General features: G+C 35.5%; 1 protein-coding gene and 1 long non-coding RNA gene across 2 annotated transcripts; both read right to left on the bottom strand.

Moving 5' to 3' along the window:
• Positions 1-7,503: 7,503 nt before the first annotated feature.
• LOC134272638 (uncharacterized) lies at positions 7,504-9,595 on the bottom strand. Its single transcript, XM_062754848.1, has 2 exons — positions 9,471-9,595; positions 7,504-9,416 (listed from the first exon to the last, which is right to left on the bottom strand). Exon 2 carries the CDS (start codon positions 9,286-9,288, stop codon positions 7,876-7,878), a length of 1,413 nt encoding a protein of 470 aa, XP_062610832.1. The 5' UTR covers positions 9,289-9,416; positions 9,471-9,595; the 3' UTR covers positions 7,504-7,875.
• A 4,221-nt stretch (positions 9,596-13,816) lies between these two features.
• On the bottom strand, positions 13,817-16,178 carry LOC134272626 (uncharacterized). The gene is made up of 3 exons (XR_009993241.1): positions 15,737-16,178; positions 14,439-14,512; positions 13,817-14,089 (listed from the first exon to the last, which is right to left on the bottom strand). It is a non-coding gene; the product is annotated as an uncharacterized LOC134272626 (long non-coding RNA).
• Positions 16,179-25,124: the final 8,946 nt, after the last annotated feature.

Below are 25,124 nucleotides of genomic sequence, written 5' to 3'. Positions count from 1 at the left end.
AAATTGTTTACAGATAGACGGACAGACAGACGGGCGGACGCCGGACACATTACTATCGCATAAGCTCTTCTGGTCTCTGACCAGTAGAGCTAAAAATTTGTAATGAGTTCATAGAATTTAGATATTTGTTAAATGCTAAAGAAGAATTAATTTCCATATCCTTCTCTTACCATTAACTGTCCGACTATGAAACTGGGAGAAAATGATTTTTCTTCATCTTGTGCAAATAGTAAATGCAGCTAAAAGTTAAGGATCTGAACATTTCGAAGAACTTGTCATGCCTGAAAACCAGAAAAAAATTGCATGACAGCATTACAGACCTGAAGACCGTATACTCAGACACATTGAGTTCAAAACACCAGATAAAATAACTGAAAAAGTAGTCAAACAAGAACAATTTAATCCATCCACAGCCATCTATGACATAAGAAGTTGTGTATCGACCCGATGCACCTCACACGTGAGCAGCATGCCATCATTCAGGAGAGGATTCATTGTGCAGGCCAGGGTTTTTTACTGAGGCCCACTACCCCAAATGCATTTTTTAAAGTTGATAAACGCAGGTATGTAAAGGCAACACATGGACCAAAATTCGGCGAATTAAGACTTTTATAATTATGTAACACTAATAAATCGGAAAAGTCAAGTATAAAACTTTTGTTGTAATAATTATGTATTCTATAGACCTCAATGGGACTTAAACCACATGAAACACTTCACCACGACGTCACAACGTGACGTCTAAAAAAAAATTCCGATCCTGATCCGATATACAGGCGCCTAAATATGCATGCTAGAAAATATTGTTGAAATCGTTATGTAAAAACATTATACAACAGAAATGTGAAACAGTGAACTCTTATGCCAGGGGTAAGATCTGTATGTATATCTCAAGGTCATTCCGTTAAATTATTTACTGTAACTCATCAAAAATGTCAACACCGTACCATACAAGATCAAAAATGGCGGCGATCTTCTCCAACCTTGGTAAACTAAAAGAAAGTGCTGTAATTCACACCAGAGAGTGGTCAGCAGATATTTTTTTATAAATACAAGATACCCGAAAATCCACATACACTGTCAGGTAAGGGTGCAAGTGCTCTTTATGAAGAACTGAATGTAAGCCGAACGCAAACATGCTAGGATTTCGAGTCAAACTACCCCAAGATTGCTATCTACTGGATCAAAGCCATGAGTTATAGATATTATCTTGCTGCTGGAGAAGCTTTTAGCTTTTTTGTGAATGTGTAAATAAAATGAACGAAAACAATAAAGTATTTGTTCAGCTGAAAAAAAGAACAACAAAGGACAAGATAGGTTAAGAGCCGAATCTGGCCCCCTATTTGATATAAAAATCAGAACACTGGTAAAATTGTGATAGTTTTTAGTTAAAACGTTAAAATGATGCTTACTTTAAGACAAGCACTAATTTTGATTCAAAGCTTACACAGAAGCCACTAGAGGGTGCAGAAATAGGACATTTTTCCGAATTTCCTCAATTTTGGTGGAATTTCCCCATATTTGAGTTACATTTCTCTTCGGAAAACATAGAGCACACGCTTGCCTATCTGAGATTTTTACACATAAACTACATCTGATATCAGAGTATAAAATATATAAATTTGGTAGATAGGCAAGCGTGTGCTCTATGTTTTCCGAAAGAAAATATGCTGTCAATTTAATGAAAATTTGCATAAAAATGAGAAATTCCAAAAATGACTTATTTCCAGAGCTCACTGTGACCCCTGTATCTTAAAACCAAAACTCATTTTGTGGCAGGAATGAATACAGGTTTACATGGATAAACTGTTGGGTCATTCTGAAAGACACCCAAAATAGGGGGCCAAATAATGGTCTTACCCTATCTTGTCCTTTGCAGACTACGCAGCATTGTAAAGGCTTGAATAAGGGGGCGGGGCCTAATTTATACAGGAAATGTTTACTGTGACGTCACACAAGAATATGACTTTTATGTATTTCTCATTATACCAGTAATTGAAATAGTTTGCAAATTCTAACTGCATAAGCATAACAAACAACAATAATTATCAATGCATTTAAAAATCTGTTAGTTTAATACCATATAGGTATCGCGATGAACTAGTACACATGTCGTCATGTTGGAAACAATGACGTATTTCATTTATTGTGAGAGGCAGACTTAGCAATTTTTTAACAAAGAAAGATATGTTTTACAATTAAAAGGAATATTATTTACAGGTTTAAAATAGTCAATAAATACCAATGCATATCTTTTGTTTAGTGCGATTATTAATTAACTATCAAGAGAATGTGTTTTATTAATTAGGTTGTGTTTTATGTACAGGATACGTATATTTTACATCGAAAGGTCTCATAAAATCGCATTTTCGTAAGGGCATACACTTAATAGATCTTAACCATTTTTTGAATATAGATAAAGGATATTTTTCTTACTTTGAAAAGTGCTGCTGCTTTCTTTAAATGATTTTATAAGAACACAAATTATTTGGTAAAAGTCTAACATTTTTCGACATTGGCTTATTTATCCGAAATTTTAACTATAAAAATGCGAATTTTATTCAAAGCAGCAGCACTTTTCACAAACTACAAAGTATGCAGAAACAAATATCAAATTGATAAGGAGGCACCGAGACGAGTACCAATATTTAAACGAGAAATTCTTGATCTAAGATAGAGAAATTACTTGAACAAGGGATTGTGGAGAAATCCAAGCAGTCCATGGTCGTCACAACTTGTTTTGGTTCAGAAGAAGGACAAGAGTTGGCGAGTTTGTGTGGATGATCTTCGATTGAATGCTAAGACGATAAAGGACGCATATCCGATACCGAGGATAGACGATAATTTGGATGCATTGGCTGGATCGGAATGGTTTTCATCATTAGATTTCAACATGGCGTATCACCAAGTACCGATGTTGAATAGGGATAAAGAGAAAACTGCATTTGCTACACCACGAGGAGGTTTATTTCAGTATACTGTCATGCCATTTGGACTTTGTAATGCACCTGCGACTTTTCAAAAAATCATTGAAAGAGCATTGAGTGGATTGCAGTGGAATGTAGCTGTCTTATATCTTGATGATATAATTGTCTATGGGAAGAATTTTGTTGAGCATTTAGGAAATTTACAGAAAATATTTGATAGACTGGAGGAGACGAATTGAAGTTGAAAGCAAAGAAATGTTCATTTTTTCAAAAAGGAGTAGGAATCAAAACAGATCCTGCTAAAATTGATGCTGTTAAAAGAATATCAGTACCAAAGAATGTTACAGAATTCAGAAGTTTCCTTAACTTGGTTTCGTATTACCGAAAGTATATTAAGGATTTTGCCAAGATTGCAAAATGTTTACATTTTCTCACAAGTAAAAATAGTAAATGGAATTGGACAACTGAATGTGACGAAGCCTTCTGTGAGCTGAAGCAAAAACTAGAAAAAGCACCTATATTAGGATACCCAGACGTAAATGGTGGATCTTTTATACTGGACACAGATGCAAGTAATGAAGCTATAGGATGTGTTCTATCTCAAATTCAGGATGGAAGAGAAAGATTGATTGCTTATGTAAGTCGAACTCTTAGTTCAGCAGAGAAGAACTATTGTGTGGCGAGGAAAGAGATGCTTGCTGTAATTTATTTTGTAAAATATTACAAACAATATTTGTTGTGAAAAGAATTTGTACTAAGAACGGATCATGGTTCGTTAACGTGGCTTCATAAATTTAAGGAACCAGATGGGCAAATATGTCGTTGATTACAACAACTTGGACCTTTTGTATTTACAATTGTACATCGTCAAGGGAAACAACATTTAAATGCTGATACCTTATCCAGATTACCGATAGAGAACAATAGTTGTTAAACTGTGTGTAAGCAGTGTAAACAAACAGATCATGGTGAATATAATGGTGATTTAGTGACACGTGTGATTGATTTGCGTGGAAATATCAGTGAAAATATTACAAAAGAAGTCATATGTGACATTTATCAATTATTCAATGTGACTAGTGATGAAAATAATGACGATTTGGATTCTGAAAGAATTTCAAAAAGAAGAAATCGACCAAGACGTGCTAAACAAAGGGAAATACTACACATGGAACTGTCGTATGAGGAAATTCGTGAAAAACAAGAACAAGACACAGGAATAGGACCAATTCTTGAACTGTTTGAGGAGTATGGAACAGAGAATAAACCCTCGAGTAATGTAATATCAGATCTCGACTAAGAATGTAAATTTTGGTACAATAAATGGGAAATACTGGAAATGTATCAACGAGTGTTGTGCATCAAATGGACAGAAAAGGAAAATATAAAGTTAAGAATTTGTACACCTAAAATAATGCGAGATGTAGTGATGTGGTACTTTCATGATTCTCCAGTATCTGGACATCTTGGAATTCAGACAAGAGGCCCATGGGCCACATCGCTCACCTGAGAAGCTTTGACAATGCTGTACTTTACTAGATTTACCCCTTGTAATACATATTGTGACCCCACCCTACCCCACTGATCATAATTTAGACAATTTGAAATCTACACAGATTTTTCCTAAATATTTCTATGAAAAACTTTGATTCCCCATTATGGCCCCGCCCAATCCTTGGGGGTTATGATTTGAACAATTTAGAATCTACACTACCCCAGGATGCTGTCATATAAGTTTCAGCTTTTCTGGCACAGTGGTTCTTGAGAAGAAGATTTTGAAAGATGTTTCCTATTTATTTCTATGAAAAACTTTGATTCCCCATTGTGGCCCCGCCCAATCCCCGGGGGTTATTATTTGAACAATTTAGAATCTACACTACCCCAGGATGCTTCCATATAAGTTTCAGCTTTTCTGGCACAGTGGTTCTTGAGAAGAAGATTTTCAAAGATGTTTCCTTTTTATTTCTATGTAAAACTTTGATTCCCCATTGTGGCCCCGCCCAATCCCCAGGGGTTATGATTTGACCAATTTAGAATCTACACTACCCCAGGATGCTTCCACATAAGTTTCAGCTTTTCTGACACAGTGATTCTTGAGAAGAAGATTTTCAAAGTTTTTTCCTATATATTTCTATGAAAAACTTTGATTCCCCATTGTGGCCCCGCCCAATCCCCGGGGGTTATGATTTGAACAATTTAGAATCTACACTACCCCAGGATGCTTCCACATAAGTTTCAGCTTTTATGACACAGTGGTTCTTGAGAAGAAGATTTTCAAAGATTTTTCCTATATATTTTTATGTAAAACTTTGATTCCCCATTGTGGCCCCGCCCAATCCCCGGGGGTCATGATTTGAACAATTTAGAATCTACACTACCCCAGGATGTTTCCAAATAAGTTTAAGCTTTTCTGGCACAGTGGTTCTTGAGAAGAAAATTTTGAAAGATGTTTCCTATATATTTCTATGAAAAACTTTGATTCCCCATTGTGGCCCCGCCCAATCCCCGGGGGATATGATTTGAACAATTTAGAATCTACTCTACCCCAGGATGCTTCCACATAAGTTTCAGCTTTTATGACACAGTGGTTCTTGAGAAGAAGATTTTCAAAGATTTTTCCTATATATTTTTATGTAAAACTTTGATTCCCCATTGTGGCCCCGCCCAATCCCCGGGGGTCATGATTTGAACAATTTAGAATCTACACTACCCCAGGATGTTTCCAAATAAGTTTAAGCTTTTCTGGCACAGTGGTTCTTGAGAAGAAAATTTTGAAAGATGTTTCCTATATATTTCTATGAAAAACTTTGATTCCCCATTGTGGCCCCGCCCAATCCCCGGGGTTATGATTTGAACAATTTAGAATCTACACTACCCCAGGATGCTTCCACATAAGTGTCAGCTTTTATGACACAGTGGTTCTTGAAAAGAAGATTTTGAAAGATGTTTCCTATATATTTCTATGTAAAACTTTGATTCCCCATTTGTGGCCCCGCCCAATCCCCGGAGGTCATGACTTGAACAATTTAGAATCTACACTACCCCAGGATGCTTCCACATAAGTTTCAGCTTTTTTGGCCCACTGGTTCTTGAGAAGAAGATTTTTTTAATTACCCCACCCTATTTTTGTCTTTTCTTGATTATCTCCCCTTGCGAGGGGATATGTCCCTTCATTTTAACAATTTAAGTTCCCCTTCACCCAAGGATGCTTTGTACCAAGTTTGGTCAAAATTGGCCCAGTGGTTCTTGAGAAGAAGTCGAAAATGTGAAAAGTTTATGGACGGACGGACAGACTGACGGACGACGGACACAATGTGATCAGAAAAACTCACTTGAGCTATCGGCTCAGGTGAGCTAAAAACTATTAGAAAAGTAAATCAGTTATTATTATTGGCCAAATATTCGAGAATATGTGACAGATTATGTGAAATCATGTCATGTGTGTGAAGAAAGAAAGAACCCTTACAGACAAAAGCGAGTGAGACAATGGATTATTTAGCAGTGAAAAATGATTTGTATGAAGACGTTTCTTCAGATGAAGATCTAGAAGACATTCTTAACAATTCTGATAAAAATGACAATGGCAGAATTGAAAGTGAAGACTCAAATTCTCATGTGGAGGAAGTTTCTGAAGAACTTTTATCTTCAACAGATAGTGCCTCGCCTGCGAAACCGTGCGCCGAAGATTCCAATCAAGATGATGAGAACCAAAATATTGGCCGAGAACTTTTAACAAAATCCATTACTATCCAATACGTAAGAAGAACTGTTGAATATCCTGGCGGGAGAAGCGAAATTCAAAGAGACGTGACTTTCACCTATAGTGAAAATATTGACCTTCGCGATGTGGAAGAACTTTTGACTGATTTTGCAAGTGAAATGAGAGCTCATTATTAACTGTTAAATGACGGCGTGTCTTGTGTCTTGAAAAGTGTCTTGACCTCAAAAACCAGCAATAATTGTATAGTGACATTTTAATTTGAAATGTTTTTAATTTCTTTGCGTTCAGTAATTGCTTTAATCATTTTTTTTTAATATGTTCAGTTAGTTTTTGTTGTATATAATACTTTTCATGTATTTGCATTTTATAATCTTTTGCATTGTACGATTGAAAGGTACGTTCATTTTATTAGTTTAGCCTTATTTTCATTTAACATTTGTATCAATTTTGAAAAATTCAAAATTTGATATTTAGCATTTTTGTATATTTGATTAGTTAAACTTGCAGTAGAAATAGTTTTTTTTTAATTACTTTTGACATCCATAATATTAATGTTTTGAACGGAGTCAAAACTTAAACAGGGGGAAATGTAGCGTAGATATATTATTTTTCTTTTAATGTTTTTTTTTTAGATTATTTATGTTATTCTGTAGTTTTAGTTTAAATGTAGCATTCTACTGCATTGGTCACTTAGAAAGATTTATTGGAGGTTTGACCCAGACTGTGGACAGGTCATGGGGAGCTAGCAGTAATTGAGTAAGGATGAGAAAGTTAGGCGATTATAATCAGTGGGAGGAGAGTGTTAGTGATTAATTACGTCTAGACTAAGACAAATGGATCGAGGGGAGTCGGTTTATTCTCCGAACGGCTACTGAAATAAAACAACAAGTCATTATCACACTCAATTAAGGGGCCCTCTAAGGGGTACAGGTAGACTTACCTGTATGAATAATCAACCAGAATTTAAATAAAATAGAACAGGTTTTTATTTCATTTTTTTATTTGAGCAGTGAGCACTGGTATAAATAAATATTTTGTATGCATATTTTTAAATAAAAATATTATATACACAAACATTTTTAAAAATATAAACTATATTAAAGTTCTATTGTATAGCAGCACTTATTTTTATATTATGAATAAAATAGCACTGTTTCACTTTCATATCACACATATTTACAATATTAACAAGTCATTTAGTCTTCATGTTTCATCACAAATAAGGGATCACTGTCCGAGGTGCAGAAGTTCAGATGCCGAGTCTGTGTAGGTCATAAGATCTATGATGCCTTGCTGATACCTTTCTTTCAGTAGCTGCAGTCTTCTCTTTATTGTTGCATACTTCTTCGCTGGAGGTCTAATACTTCCGCCGGCTTCTCTCTGAATCTTTTGAATCTCTTTTGCATTCTGTATGTCTTTGAACATCTTCACCACGACGAAGATGTTGGGATTTGCATGCTGTGCCATTCTTTTGAGTTTTCCATGCCATCCTTCCAGGCTGTTGTTGGTCCGTGGTCCCTCCGTTCCGAAATGATTCCACAGAAGTCTGTCACCGTTCACCCACTGTTCTGTCACATAGTCTGTAAAGGATTCTGTAGCTTGTGTCAGGTCAGCTTCATCTCTGTCTTCTAGGGCTCTGAACCAAACGTCTTCAATGCAGTCAAGTGGAACAAGGGGAAGAACTGCTGCTCGTCTAACCAGAGTCTTTACGTCGTCGTCTTCTTTGTAGGGAATCTGTAGTCCTGAGTGTTGAGCTTTTCGCCAAATAGCTTGTGTGAAGTGGAAAAAACAACCCTTGGTTGTTACACCCGGAAACACTTCTCTGATGGAGTTGTGGACTGCTGTCTCGAAGTCTGCTAGAGCACAGGTAGGTAGAAACTGTAGGCCAAGGTCGTTGATCTTATCTTGAAGATGGGTGAAGAATCTTGTATAGATGGCTTGACTCTTTCCTGGTAGCAGGGCATACACAACAGGTGTCATCACATCATCACTCAGGATATGAATGGTGTAGATCTGGTGGAATAGGCTGGGGCAGGTGTAGAATGTCCCGTCACAGAAAAAGGTCTCTGAAGCTGCCAGGTCTCGTAGATTGTCCGTTGTTGCGAATGCTAGGATCCTACTGTTGTGAACGGTGTCGTCTAGAAGAAGGAAATTTTCCCCTGTCTCTGTTTCTGTCCATTTCCCCTCAAGTCGGATGTCAGCAGCTGTCTTTGGAAGTGGTGGAGTCTGTTTCCGGAGAGCTCTGTAAAGTGATGACCTGGCCGTGTTGAAGGTTGGCAATCTCTCGATGACTTCTCTGCTGGTGTCATCCCACTCGTTGTCTCGCAGCTTGTTGAGTTCCTCTGTGAAGATTGAAGGTATGGGTTTCACTTCTTCTGTGCATCGCCTTGAAATCTGGTTCATGATCTGTTTGGCAACAACCTCGGTGTGATCCGCAGGATGGGCGTGGAGCTGTCTTCCGAATCCTACGGGAACGTTGTTTTCTGTGGAGAGGCCTGCTGAACATCCTGCAACAACACATCTCCAGAAGAGCTTGGTGTCTGTTCTTCGGTGAATTCTGTAGATGAAACCTTGAAAGGATAAGTTTTGGCCGCCTCTTCTGTTTGTGATGAATTTCACGTTGAGCTGTGCATTCGCCATTGTTGATGGGTGAAGAATGATGCAACTTCATTTCCATCCTTGTATATATACTGTTCTGTAGCTTGTGTTGTTCTTGTATTTACAGCTTGGACTGCATCATTAAGCAAGTTCAGCACTTCATGTCCATCCTTAAATAGATACTATTCTGTAGCTTGGGTTGTTCTTGTATTTACAGCTTGGACTGCATCATTAGGCAGAACAGTTCAGAACATCATTTTCTATGACACTTATTGAGATAGTTTTGCCTATTAAAATTTCAAAGTGAACTGATATCAATTATCAGGTGCTTCATCAATTAGCTTATTAACTTAGGAATTCCTTAAAAATCAAAGTGATCTGTTTTTATCTCGAATCATCTATATTTAATATGAAAATTAAAACATAACTTTTGTATTTTATGATGAGTTAAAAGACTGTTTTAATAATTAAAAAGGATGAATAAATGAATTAATTTAGACAAAATTTTATATAAACAATTTATTTATCATACATAAAAATGTTTTTTTTTAATGTGTTAATTTGATATTTAAAAGATTTTGAAAATTTAGCACAAACAATTGTTTGTAAATTCTCAATCAATACTATTGAAAAGTTTGGAAAAAATAAAATTAAAGGTACCAAAAAAAAAATAAATTATTTTCTGAAATCTTAATTTTATCTATTTATATTATTAATTCATTATATTTTTGAAAAAAAAATTGAATGAAATAAAAAAAATTCAATAAAATTGAATGAATATATCTGATTTATAAATTATTGCTTATCCAGGAAAACACAGGTAAGTCTACCTGTGCCCCTTAGAGGGCCCCTTAATTGAGTGTGATAATTACTTGTTGTTTTATTTCAGTAGCCGTTCGGAGAACACACCGGGGAGTCATGTGGAGTAAGAGGAGTCAATAGAGTATAATAATCAGTATATAAACGGGATAATTAAATAATTAGTGAGATTTTAATGTGGGATTTTGATATAGAGGTAGCGATAGAATTAGATATAGGAGTGATTTTATAGTGCCTTTCATTCATTATTTTTTGGATTTATTTTGTTTTCATTTCTTTGGATTATATTCTATTTTACTTTGGATTTAATAAACATTTGTAACCAGTTATTGAGTTTTATTACGAGGAAAAATCTATATGATTTTATACCCAAGGATTATCATATTGTCATTGGATTTTTTTTACAATAGAAGGAATTAACTTAGACCGGTCGGAAACGTTACATATGATTGCATAAATGTAAAATAAATGTATATATGTAAATAAGTTATTGCACTGTTTGCTGACTTTTTATTGGATTTAGCATTACAAGAATTCCAAGGATTTTTTAATCAAGGATAACTGAATTACAATTGGATATATACACTGTGGAATTAAAAAGTTACAATTGCTCGGTCACCTCTGTGACTTTACAGAAGTAGATAGAGTTAGATATAGGAGTGATTTTATAGTGCCTTTCATTCATTAATATTTTGATTTATTTTGTTTTAATTTCTTGGATCATATTCCATATGAGAGGAAAAGTCGGGAAAATAACATGGTGGTATATGGAATTGAGGAGTGTGAGTCAGAATCTAGTGAGACACGACGGAACTTTGACTACGAGAAGTTGCAGGCTATAGGAAAGGGATGCAAAACAAATATTGACAATTCCGACATCAGTAAAGTGGTACGTTTAGGGAAATTCAAAAAGGAAAAGGCAAGTCGCCCAATGCTTGTTACCCTTCCAACAAAAAAGAAGGTGGAACTTTTTAAAGGTGCAAAATCCTTGAAGGATCACTTGGAGTTTGCCAAGGTGAGAATTGCAAGAAGGATATGGAAATAACGAACAGTATTCAATCTCAACGTCCATTAAACAAATATACAAAATAAGAGCAGAGCGAACACGGACCTCCAAAACATCAGAGGTGGGATCAGGTGCCATGGAGGAGTGAGCATCCCCTGCTGACCGGTCACACCCGCCGTGTGCTCGTTGTCATAATCAGGAAGTAACGGAAAAAATCCGTGGTCAATTCAGTGTATAAATAATGGACTAACAATTGGTATGAAAAACGTCAGTCAGCATTTCATTCAATGATAAATTGTATTTGCTGACAAGGTCATTGTATCGACCATAGAATTTACGAAATGATGATTTTAAACGAGACTGTTGATATTCTTGTTTCATCAACTTGCTTGTCAATAATTTACCTCGTTTAAGAAATTGTTCATACGTAGAGCATGCTCTTGCGTATCGAATCAACTGAGATATAAATACTCCGTATGCAGGTGATGAAAATGACCTGACAAGAACTGAAAGGGAAAATAAGAAGAAACTGTATGAAAGGGCTAAAGAACTATTAGGGACATAGTCAGGGGAATTCACCTTCCGAGTACGAGGACCACCCTGGGCGCGCAGAGTGGTAAAAGTTCGGGTAGAAGGAGAGTAGATATAAAGAAGAACAGTGAAGATAGTGTAAATAGTTTTAAGTTTGTGAATAGACTAACTTGCTTTTATACAAAGTAAGTAAGTATAAGTATTCTATTCTACTTTAGATTTAATAAACATTTGTAACTAGTTATTGAGTTTATGACGAGGAAAAAACCTATGAATTAATACCTTAGGATTATCACACTGACATTGGAATTCCACCAGAAGGAATTAACTTAAACCGCTCGGAAACGCTACAGGATGAAGATACAAATATTTCAACAACAAAAAAATGAAAAAAAAATCAAATTTGGTATTCAAATGTACGAATTTGTGAGGAAAAGTGTATACATGCATAGGTTCATAGAGAATTTAATCATATATGTAACAAAGACTTCATAGAAACTTATTAGAGTAAATAATGGATTATTTGTTTTCTTGGAAAAATGCATCCTCCCAGAATATATACTTTTATATACTCAGACGGAAATATATATCACAGTATCATTGCATATATACTTTTTTCATCAGATTCATTTTAACCATGTGCCCTTTTGACTTAAGAGGGAGTCTATGAGAAAACCATGCAGAGAGCTATTCATGTTAGGTTCTTAATTTCACTTCCCATTATTATATTTATTCATTTCAAGGTATTGTAAGATTTTTCTGTAAATTTGGTCAAAATCTGCTGATCAGCATAGTGCACATGAACACCATCTATGTTTGTCATTGGCAAATGGTCATAATGTTATAAAACACATGAAAAATACCAGTTACCTTTACAGCTTTACTTTATTACAAACAAATTTCTGGGAAAAGATATGATGTATTTTATACACATATGAACAGTGTTAATCATTTCCATTATAAAACTTTTAAATTTGTTAAACTTTCAGCGGGAGACAACTCCAATTATCTCAAGATGTTCTAAAAATAGATTTTTCTTGCCTTAATTCTAAGAGCCATAAAACCTGATACACAGTTAAGAGAGAATTTTTTTTTTGTTCCTTGAAAGTTCATTAAATAGTGTTTTTACCGCAAATTGGAATTTGTCGGATAATAAAATATAACAAAGTTATGATGAAAACAAACTTTTACCAATTTTTAAATCAACAAGGCCAATTTCAGTCCATATTAGACCTAGTTCTTTAATGTTACAAATGTAAATATTTATTACATATTTTGTAAAATGAACATAATAATCTACATGTACTACAATAAATATAAATTTTTCCTCAATTACAACATTCTGAAAAGATTACACTAATATACCATTCTAGCAATTATTTTTAAACCTCAAAGGGTTTGGAGGGAGTTAACTTCACTAATATTTTTAAAGATGATTCAATAAAACTAAGATGTGTTTGTGAAACACTATAAGCCCTTTGGCAACAAAGTTCTGAAAAGTTATTTTTAATATATAGTTCAGTCAAGGTCACAAGGTCAAAAGTTATGGCAAAGGTTAAAGTTGACAACAGAAAAACAGATAATCAGACAAACAGATAAACAGACAAATAGGACAAAACAATATACCGGTACGACCCTTATCTATGGATCCAGGTGCATATAAAGTATTCCATTACAATATAATGTACACATCTGTATTCAAATATACTTTGAATATCAAATATCTTCAGTAAGTATAGTAAAAGGAGAGTATGATGATTGATAAATTAATGAGCTCCACAGATATGTATGTTTGGAACTTTGGAAGACATCGGGTTGAAATGTACTTTTAAGACCACATTTAATAATTTTAAACTTCTAATAATCCTTTGAAGCATAAGGCCACAATTGCTAAAAAATTAAAACAGGAATTGATGCAATTTTCATACCATTTTAACGGAATGGATTTACTTAACCACAATGGAATAAATTCAAGTACAGGTAATATTATATGCAATATAACTGTAAATCTATAAAACTGTATTGGAAGTTTTATAGAAAAAGAAAAAAAAAAACATTCAAAATTCTACATTAACATTCTGAAAAATTATTTTACCCCAGTACATGTACCATGTTTGAGAAAAAATAAAAAAAAATTCGGGAAAGATGTACTTTAATTCTATAATGTACTATTGAAAAATACACTACAGAATATCAATGAAATAACATCTCAACAAAATGATATAGTTTGTTGAAACCCTCGAAGTTGATCAATTCCCACTTTAATAAATGTCAATGAATTAAATGTAATTATATGAGGGATACACATCTGAGTACAGGTATTATTTATATAAACAATATAAGTAAAACTACGGTACAAAAATATTAAACTTAATGAGTTTCAGTCACAGCCATTTATTCTGTAAGTTCATTGGCTATTGCTTGGACACTGTCAAACTGTTCTGCTGCCTGAAGTTTCTTCAGCAGGATTAGCATTGTTGTTAACATCTAAAAATGTAGAAAATCCTTCTCATGATGTATTTAAACTTCATATAAAATTATTAGTAATCACAAAAAGAGAGGCCTATGGGCCACATTGCTCATCCTTTGGCCATGAACTTTAGCCATGATGCTGTTCTTAACCAGATCTCCCCCTTGCAAATTTATATTGTGCACCCCCACCCTACCCCCCTCAGGGGTCATGAATTGTAAAATTTATAATCTACGCATGACAGACAAATTTTAATAGAAAAATGTCACCTGAAAAACTCCGGCGACTTAAAGATACAAGATATTTTTCTTATTAATGATTTTCCATAGTCTGAAAGTTTAATGAAACCATTCATAAACATCATACCGTTGACTTCAGTGCAATCTTTAAGATTAAGTGGAGGTATTGAGGCAATGGTTGAATAGGTCAGCTGCTCAACTCTGTATAACTAAAAAGAAAATATATTGAAATAACAAACAGTGTTCAATTTAAAAAAATACAAATCTGGTGCAGGGCAAATATGGACCTGTATATAATAAGGGACAAATCCAATATCAATAAGTGTCTTGTTTGGCGTGCATAATTTGGTCAATTTACCAACTCCAACTAACAAAAAAAAACAAGAGGCTCACGGCCCACATCGTTACCTGAATGGCTTTGACAATTCTGTTTTTAACCAGATTTCCCCCTTGTAATACATAATGGTACCCCCCTAACCCACTGATCATAATTAGACTTATTACACTAACCCAGGATGATTTCAAACAAGTTTCATCTTTTCTGGCCCAGTGCTTCTTGAGAAGAAGATGTTTAAAGATTTTTCCTTTATATTTCTATGTAAAACTTTGATTCCCCATTGTGGCTCCGCCAAACCCCCTGGGGTCATGATTTGAACAATTAAGCTCTTCCTACTGTCTGACTGAGGTACGAATTTGGAAGAATTAATCCAGAACTATGTGCAACATTTTGTATGCAATGAATATCCATTTTTTTCAATGGGTGTCACAATAGTAGATAGAATCTTCTATCGTTAAAATGATAAATGTCCTACGGACCCGGTTTAACGATAGAATTCGTTCCATGTATTCGTAATGTAGCAAAAGAAACACGGGTGATAACTCGTAATCAGTGCATTTACCACTGTAAACTATGAACAATCTAGAGAGTTCCGATTGTAAACATGGCAGAAAAATGTTCACAAAATTTATTGGATTTTCGTCTTTATATGGATTATTTTTTGGGAAAGACATAAGCAATCTCAAAAAGGTTTGTTTTAATTAATTTGGTAGTTATTTCCAGTGCCAATCCTTTTATATTCTTCAAAATCATTTCGGAGTGGATCCGCTCCAATTTGCTACATTGCAAGTATATGGGACGAATTCGAACTGTGGTGAGGGCATGTTCCAAGACACAGTTAGATTATTCTAACTAGCACAATAGCTCTACAGGATTGTCATAATTATGTATTTTTTTGGAGAGTTATAGATCTGCTGCAGCTAAACCTATTGTTATGTCATTTTGTTGCCATAAACTTTTAACTACATAAGTAGCAAGTTTAGGAATCATATATATTCAAGACTTGTTTAGGAAAAAAATCAAGTTTAAGTATAATAATTCAAGGATATTATTTCATAACTTAGTCAGTTTGACAAATTTCTTATTACCTTCATCTATTGGGACTGATAGCTGTAGACGCAACCAAAATTCCCGGCTCAAAACTGGTGTGATGCCTCAGTCTGGTTTCGTTTTAGATAAACCATGAAAGCGATGTACACAAGATCTCTCGCTCTGTTTCCAGTACAGACCAAGCACGCATCTGATTCTTGTTTAGCTGTGCTAATGTGATTACATCGATACCCGCTCTGGATAGAATTAAATAACTTTCGGGCAGATCTATACCCTGAGAGTTAAGAGTCCAAATATTTGAGGTGGTGAAAGGTTTGTTTAACACAGCCGTTCAAATAATATATCGCCGTTTCTTCACAATCTTCACCAAAATCACACATACCCGACGACATCGCTGCCATTTTCCCTCCATGTAAATAATGACTTTTTTACTCTTCATGCACTGAAGAGTTCGAAAAGATCGATAATTCGGTAAAAAATAAAGAGATTCAAAAGTGTAAATCTCGAGATTCATTGTAAATCCAAGAAATTCCTTGAAATATGTTGTGTAAAATAACTAATTTAATCAGATGGATAATTATAAACAAAAGTTCACCCGTTGTATCAGACACAGCACTGCGTTTCTCATAGAGATATAAAAAGTAAAGTGAATTTTCTCTTATAAAACCTTTTGAATTTCCCAAATTAATAAGATCTGGTAAATAAAATTCAACTATAAACAAAAAGATATACTTATTAATTCAACATAAAACACAAAAATTTTCGAAATCATTGATTCATTTTATTTTTTTGAAGGGCTGATAAAAGTGCTATTTTTCCTTGAAAATCCAGCCCACTTGTGGGCTATAATTAGATTCGGGGCTATCTCGATTAGGAGGACACCTTTGTTAAAAAAAATTTCACAATAGTTATATATGTCAATTCTCTTCAAAATTATGTATTTAAAATCATCTTTTTAAAATGTGACTTGTGTAACAAATTTTTAATCTTGCATGATTTTCTCGTAGACTCGCTCTTAAGTGCCATTTAGTCCAAGTGCTCTTTTGCATTATCAAGGTTCCGTTTTCACACGTACCGTTTAGACCTAAACCAAAATTCTAAAGGGACTCAAAAATAAGACCGAGCAGAATCTCCAATTTTTATTTTATAAACATGAAATTATAGGAGAATATTCACGAATATTGTAGAACCACTCATGATAATGATGCTCCGCTTATTCCATTATAATTTTCATACGAATTTACATTGTACGGTTTAATGTTGAGCTCTACAAGCGATCAATATTAATTAGTTCCTTCATTGGCTCATGTCAAGATTTCGCTACTTTTGCTGCTCAAGAGTCTTTTTGACTTGAGCAGATAAGAGCAAAACAAATCAAAAACATCAGAGGTGGGATTAGATGCCAAGGAAGAGTAAACATCCCTCGTTTGCCTGTCATTTTTGGGAAATAGATGATAATTTCGTCGACTTTTCAATGTGTAAAGATGGCCTAGAATTCTTTTCAGCTCACCTGAGCCTCACGTGAGGTTTTCTGATCACATTTTGTCCGTCATCCGTCCGTCGGTCTGTCTGTTAACTTTTCACTTCTTCGAATTCTGTTCAAGAACCACTGGGCTAATTTTGACCATATTAAGTTAGTACAAAGTGCTTGAAGGAGAATTAAAATTGTTAAAATAAAGGGCCAAGTCCCCTCACAAGGGGAGATAACCAAAAAAAGACAAAAATAGGGTTGGGTCATTAAAGAATCTTCTCAAGAACCAGTGGGCCAAAAGAAACTGAAACTTATGTGGAAGCATTCTGGGGTAGAGTAAATTCTTAATTGTACAAATTATGACCCCTGGGGGAGGGTGAATCCACAATGGGGAAGCAAAGTTTTACATAGAAATATATAGGAAAAATCTGAAAATCGTCTTCTCAAGAACCACTGGGCCAGAAAAGCTGAAGCTTATGTGGAAGCATCTTGGGGTAGTGTAGATTCTTCTAAATTGTTCAAATCATGACCAAGGATGGGGTCAAAATGGGGAATCAAAGATTTACATATATATAGGAAAAATCTGTGACAATTTGTTTCCAAGAACCACTGGGTCAGAAAAACCGAAATATATGTGCACATGGGAGGATCCTTGGGTAGCGAAGATTTCAAAATGTCTAAATTACGATCAGTGGGGTAGGGTGGGGATGCATTTTGGATTCAAGGGGGAAATCTGGTAGAGAAAACAGTCAAGGCTTCTCAAGTGAGCGATGTGGCCCATTGATTGCCAATGCTTTTGCTACACATAATTATTAAATTTTGAATATATGATCAAAATTAATTGTACAATTTTGTTATTATACTGTAATTGATTACTGAAATTTGCGTTAGCATTTGTATAGTACTTATATGTAGTATTATATGATTATGGCAGTTGAAACAACTGATTGCTGGCCAATCTTAACAGTGTTATCCTGCAATGTCACAGCCTCCAGGGCAACATAATTCTGTTCAGCTTTGATGGTGTTGAGGTGTTTCTCGTGTATGAGCCAGACCTTGACTGTTCTGTAGGCAGTGTATGAAAACACAACGTATGTGGATCCAAACTGCGTGCCGTTGCCATACCGTCTCATCTGGATGTTTTCCAGAACGTGAAGTGTCATTTTTTGGTCTCCCTTTAAAATAAATATAAAAATTTAGTTCAAATCATCGAATGAATTACGCAAAGTTAGTTTTAAAGTATATTTACAATTAATACACATTATAATAAAATTACAACAATATCCAAGAATCACGCACAAATTATTCCCATTATTAAAACAATGCAGTAATTCAAAGTAAACTTCTATGTACAAGTTCAGCAAGCGATTGACATAAAAACAAGTATCAATGTTTAAACCAATCTTGGTTGAAAAATCTGCTGAAATTTAGCACAATATCCTCGACGCAATCGAGGAATTTTCTACCCCTCTCTGTTCCAACAATGTGAACAGTATTATTTTCTGCTACAAAAGCAAAATTTGGCAAACCCATATTCTCCAATGGCATACTCTAAAAATATAAATCAACTTTAATTATTATAAAATATTTTAATGAAAAGAAATCTCAAATAAAAGAAATCGGCATTTTTTGGCTAAATAACAGCATGCAGAAACCTAGACTTAAAATTTCAATGATAGATAATACAAATACTGATAGCATTCAACAAACAGGCTGACTAAATGCATTTTCACTATAATGATAAATTTAGAGCCCTGAAATTTACTAATTTGAAAGAAGCATCCTTCTCGCCATAACTAAGTATATATGTAGGGCTTATTATTTTCCGAACATGTAAATCCTAAATAATTATTATTCCATCCACAAAACTATAATATTCATTTTTCTCTTAAATGAAAACACAGCATAAAGTTTACAACTTATTAATGACGATAAATCCAAAGCATAGCATATAAACAAAACAAACGAGTGACTAGGTCAAAACTTTCCTAACTACCCTAAATTACTACAACCCCCCCACGCTTAACTTTTGGCTACGTTCAAAAGATAATAATAATACACATAAACATCAAAATTAACATAAGTTATAAGTTGAATGTACATTTAAATATAAATTGAGACAATATTTACAGTCAAATATGTTCGTTTTTTTTCACAAATGGGTAAAGTCTCCACACGCGAATCTAACATTTCCCTCCTCGAAATGTCTCGGAATCTCTGATAATACCTCCGAAGCTACACTTTCATAGTCAATGTCCCTCGAATATAAATCCTCTGAATAAACTACATGAATGTCACGGCTAACCTCCATCGTACCGTCCGGGTAATTCCTGGTTGTATTGTTTAGAAGCAAGCACACGGTTGACTTTGTCATGGTGGAATTCTCGCGCACTGTATCACTATGATCACTACTTAATTCACTACTTGTGTCTCTGAATTCCACGTTTCTTTCGACGGTTAGATCCTCCTCAATTTAGTCTTCTTTGTCACTCAGGGCCATGACAGTTCGCTCATCTTTGAGTTCGCAGAAATTCAACAGGTCATCGTCCTCTATCTCCAAAATCACTCGTATTAACGGAAATCATTTCTAAGTCTTCCATCAGATCACAGCTTTAGGGCTTCTCCTCCATACGAATGACCTCATCCTCGTCAGAAGAAATATCCTCGTACAGGTCACTCAACACATATATAAGCTTCTTTGACGAATGATAGAAGTCTCTGTTACACGTAACGCTGCCTCCTTGAGTCCGATTCATCTCTTCATTCACACTCACTTCATCAAGTTTGTGCAGGTTCTTGTAATGTCTCTTCAAGTGTGATGGTCGCAGGAAAAGTTGCTGGCCTTTAGGAATGGTGCTGTTCTTTTAAATTCCACTGATGAATAAACAAAAATCCACAAATATCGCATAAAAATCTCATCTTATCTCATTTAAATCCAAATTGAAAGTGTCAGTCTCTGAATCTTAATGGTCTCTTAACTAGTCGACCAAAACGAGTCGTTTTGGTTAGGGGACTTGAGAGGCGGTCCTTATACACTTCCTCTGTATCGTAATTTGATTGGCTATCGGCATGTGACTGTTCTGCTCCGGCAGCAACGGTCAAAGGGGTGACTGGCGGTGACTTCAAACGAGTGCGGTCGGGTCGCTTGATCGCAGCTGGCACGCGTCGGTAGCGCACATCTGGTGTCTCGCCACATGTGTATTAGGATTCTTCAGACTCGAGAGTTTGTCTCTGGTCCCCTTTGTACGGTTTAAGATTGTCGGCATGTTTTGATTGGGAGGAATGTCTTATTTGGTAAAGTACATCACTCAACCGTTTTTCAAACAGTCCACGGCCCTGTCCATTTTCTGGCTAATTTTAATTTACTATAGTAGTTCCTTTAGCCTTTTGTTTGACTTCGTCTTACTAAATCACCAATGTCGTAATTAATTTCATGCACATTTCGATCGAAATATGAATTCTTTAAAATTTCTGGCATATTCGTGAATTTCGATAAATTTTTCTTCCAACAAACAGACATTCTCTGCTTTGTTCAGCTCGATCTCTGGACACAGGTTATTCTCATCTCTGGTAATAACATCAATCGGCAACCTAGCTTCTCGTCCAAATACTAGTCTGTATGGTGAACCCCCTGTCGTCTCATGCGGGGTAGTGTTATACGCAAGAACAATTCCGTCAATATAATTGTCCCAATCTGTCTAGTTTGCACTTTTATACTTTGAAAGCATGTCTTTTATTGTGCGATTCATTCTCTCCACCATTCCGTCAGACTGTGGGTGATAAGGTGTGGTCCTGGTTTTGTCAATTTGCAATAATTTGCACATTTGCTGGAAAAGTTTACTTTCAAACTGTTTGCCTTGGTCAGAATAAATTGTGCTTGGGCATCCATATCGCTGAATCCAACCTTTGAAAATAACTTCGTGCACTGTTTTAGCTTCGATGTTCATTAACGGATATATCTCAGTAAACTTAGTAAAATAATCCATCAGTACTAAAAGTACGCATATCCGTGTTCTGATGTAGGAAACGGGACGGGTTTTTCCTCCCCTCACAAATATCACAAGCCGATACATAATCCTGAGTATACTGACGCATTCTAGGCCAGTAATAACGTGAATTTCTTATTCTCGCTAATGTTTTTGATATTCCCATGACCAGCTGCATGTGCCACATCACAACATGGCGCATGTTTCGCGGTAAGCATATCTTTATTTCTTCTTAGTTGTCTAGAATCCAACGAATGCACATAACACCACGATCAATACACAAGAATTTGCAATCCGAATATTACTGATAATGGCGGTTTTTCATTATTTTCCAGCCATCGTTTTAAGATTTGCATTCCGTTGTCTTTTGCTTGATTCTCACGAATGCTCTCATTGCTTAAAGAAATCATGGGCTGCTTCCGTGCTTTGGCTCTGACAGGTCTATTACATCTCGACTTTAGAGAAGGCGAAACAATAGCACATTCTGAAGTAAGAACATAATTCGTGTCCTCATCAAATAACAGGTTAATTTCTAACACACAGTTTGTCATAATTTGTAGAATAATTCCTTAGTTCTGTTACATGCGAGAATTTCTCATTGCCATTGTAGTCATTTTTCTCGCGTTTACATTGTTTGCAGTTTAATTCACACGGCAGACGAGATAATGCATCCACATTTCCATGTCTTTTTCGTACCCGGTGTTCGATCCGGAACACGTAAGGTCCAAGTTGTAGCCAACGCGCAATTTGGCCATCTATGAAGCCATACAAGCGATCCATGGTCTGTTTTGAGTAAAAACTCTCTACCAAGAAGATAATGTCTGTAATGTCTTACAAAATACACAACTGCTAGCAGTTCTTTACGCGTTACTGCCCCAATTAAATGCTGAGATGCTTCGGTATATACTTAAAATGTTTTCTGGTTTAGGGGATAACCAAGAACAGGTTGGGACACTATTTTTCTTTCCAAACTTCAAATGCTTTTTGTTGTTCAGCTTCTCAATGAAATTTCACTCTTTTCTTTGGTTAACTGGAACAATGGTTCAGCTATTTCTGAATACTTGTCAATGAACCGACGGTAATAGTTCACGAGGCCTAGGAAGGATTGTATGTCCTTGACATTTTTAAGCTGAGGCAAGTCCTGTACAACTTTGGTTAGTTTTGGTTGGCCTCGATTCCTTCTGCACTGATTCGGTGTCCTAAGAACTATACACTCTTCTGAAAAATTATATTATATAATTATATATAGATGCCGTCAGCTTAAAATTGCTCTATCTCAACCTTTGGAGGACCTCCTTAAGGTGTTCAATATGCTCCTGCAGGCAGCAATCACATCGTCTAAGTAAATCAATACCATATTCCACTGGAGGCCTTTCAAAAGAAACTCCAATGCCTTTGAAATTTCCCAGGTGCTTTGCATAGCCAAAACGAAAAGGCATGCGTGTAAACTTAAATAAACAGTAGCGAGTAATAAAGGCTGTTTTCCTCCTATCAGCTTGGTCAACTTCAATTTGATGATATCCTTACTATAGGTCTATAGTTGAAAAAACTGTTGACTCTGCAAGAGTGTCCAGGCATTCCTCAATATTTGGCAGTGTGTAAGAGTCTTTTCTTGTCACATCGAATAATCGATGTACAACTTTACCCCACCATCTTTTTTCCTCACCAATACCACAGGCGATGCCCAATCAGAAGTCGAAGTTACCACAGCACCAGTATTGAGAAAGCTCTGCAAATGTTGCTCTTCCTCACCTTGAAACCCAAGAGGTGTTCGCCGAACTGGGTGCCGTACAGGTGGAGCATCACCCGTGACAATCTTGTGAGTGGTCTTAGAGAAACATCTCCGATCACTTGCACTTTTTGCAAAAACATTTTGATAATCCATTACCAAAGCTTTTATTTCATTTGCTTCTCGATCTATCTGAAAGGTTCATTGGTCTTACCAAGATACACTGGGACATCATATCACCATCACACTGATCTTTCTGCTGGTGCTCTTCAACCTGTCCATTCTAGCTTCCACCAATTTACCTAAATGCGTGCCTGAAGGCAACTCGAGTTTTTGGAGAGCTCGATTTCAGATTCAAACAGTATATGCTCATGGTATGAAAATTAATACCATAGAGTTAGCAAGTTTGTATCTCTAAGTGCTGATGAGTTTCTGAGTTTTCCATTTAATATTACATAACATCATACGGGAATGAAAACTAGTCTTTCTACTGCTCGAGATCTGCTTATGAGTGTAAGGGGACGGCTGTAGACCTTCTGTGTAAATAGACTTTGGAGTATGACACATTAAAGGTACCTTTGTTTCATTTATTTTATATCACATTAAAACACACGGATAATGATGATGAAGAATGTACACCTTTGTCATAAGTGTGTACAAATTGTTCAATATAATGTTTATATGAGGCCAATTTCCTTTGACAAACCCACATGCACATGAAAGTAGATGAAACAAAAGATACTGATATTTATAGGGATATTTCAACAAGAAATTATCACAGAAGAAAAGGAACATCAGATGGCGCCTAAATGCAAGGAGGAAAAGTACTCCCTGCCCCCCCCCCCCTTCCAAAAAAAGAAGAGTGGAATATCTTGTTCTCCAAACAAGTCAGGCTGCAGATCAGTTTTAATAAGTCATACATTTCGCAAGTGAGTTTAGGCTAAATATGGATATTTTTATGCAAATAAGCTACTGAAAATTCATAATTTGTATATTTTATGTACAGAGAATGTTCAAATTGATTTTCTGATACATTATCAGTACCCACAGTTTATTAATGCAAGTGCACATTATGACGTCAAATTATGACGTCATTGTTCTCTCCCATTCAAGGTATTAAATGATATAAAGAAAATCACGTCGGCGCAAGGGTCTATCCTATGCAATTTAAAATAAACAATGTATAATATTAAGGTGAATATTCTTAAAATTAATAAAATTGCTGCACAAATCCTATGCGCTTTCTCAATTGATAAAATTTTTAGGAAACTTACCCTGGACAGTGAATTTTTACCCTGTTAAAATTTAAATCTGCACGAATAGTAAGTAACCAATTGCACTGCCGACATTTGTGCAGCAATATCCTAAATCCTTGGAATATCCTGCGTCTTATGATACCTTGTTTCTGTAAAACAAAGTTAGGTATGCCCTTGCGCCGAAGCGATTTTGTTGATGTTTCTTATAAACTTGTGTAGTACAGGTCGATGACGTCATAATGTGTACTGGCTATCGCATGTCGTGGGTACCAAGAATGTATTAGAAAACAAGTCTTAGCATTTTCTGTGCGGTAGGTAGAGAAATTATGGAATTTAATTAGATATTTTGCATAAAATTTCCATATGTAGCCTTAACTCACATGCGTTAGTTTTCAAACAAAAAACACGAAATTTAAAAAAGATTAAAATTTTTGTTTTCTTGCTTTAAAACCTTTTATAATTCAGAATTTGCTAATTTTATACTTAAGACAAAATCAGTATTTCAGAAAGTACGAAAGTTTTTAAGGAGCAGTTGGACAATCTTTAAAAGTAAATGGATCGTGCCCTTGTCATGAAATCCTGAAGTGGGTCTTTTCAAGAAAGGAAAAGAAACACAGTGGCAGCATTAAAGAACTGATCACGAAAATTCTTGGGGAAGCTGAATATGTAAGTATTAATGAATAAGATTGAATGAATATTGTTTAACGTCTCGCTCCAGAATATTTCACTGATATGGAGACGTCACCATTGCCGGTGAAGGGCTGCAAATTTATGCCTATGCTCGACACTCAGAGCCTTTTAGCAGGGAGGGATCTTTATCGTTTCATACCTGCTGTGACACGGGGCCTCGGTTTATACGGTCTCATCCGAAGGACCGCCCCATTTAGTCGCCTTTTACGACAAGCAAGGGGGTACTGAGGACATATTCTAACCCGGATCCCCACCGGCTTAATAAATAAGTAAAATATAATTATTTAGAAATAA

The sequence above is a fragment of the Saccostrea cucullata genome, unplaced genomic scaffold (genome assembly GCF_032062105.1).
Source record: "Saccostrea cucullata isolate Sc308-1 unplaced genomic scaffold, CSIRO_AGI_Scuc_v1 ctg2148, whole genome shotgun sequence".
NCBI lineage: Eukaryota > Metazoa > Mollusca > Bivalvia > Ostreida > Ostreidae > Saccostrea > Saccostrea cuccullata.
This window is presented reverse-complemented; position numbering and strand designations above follow the sequence as displayed.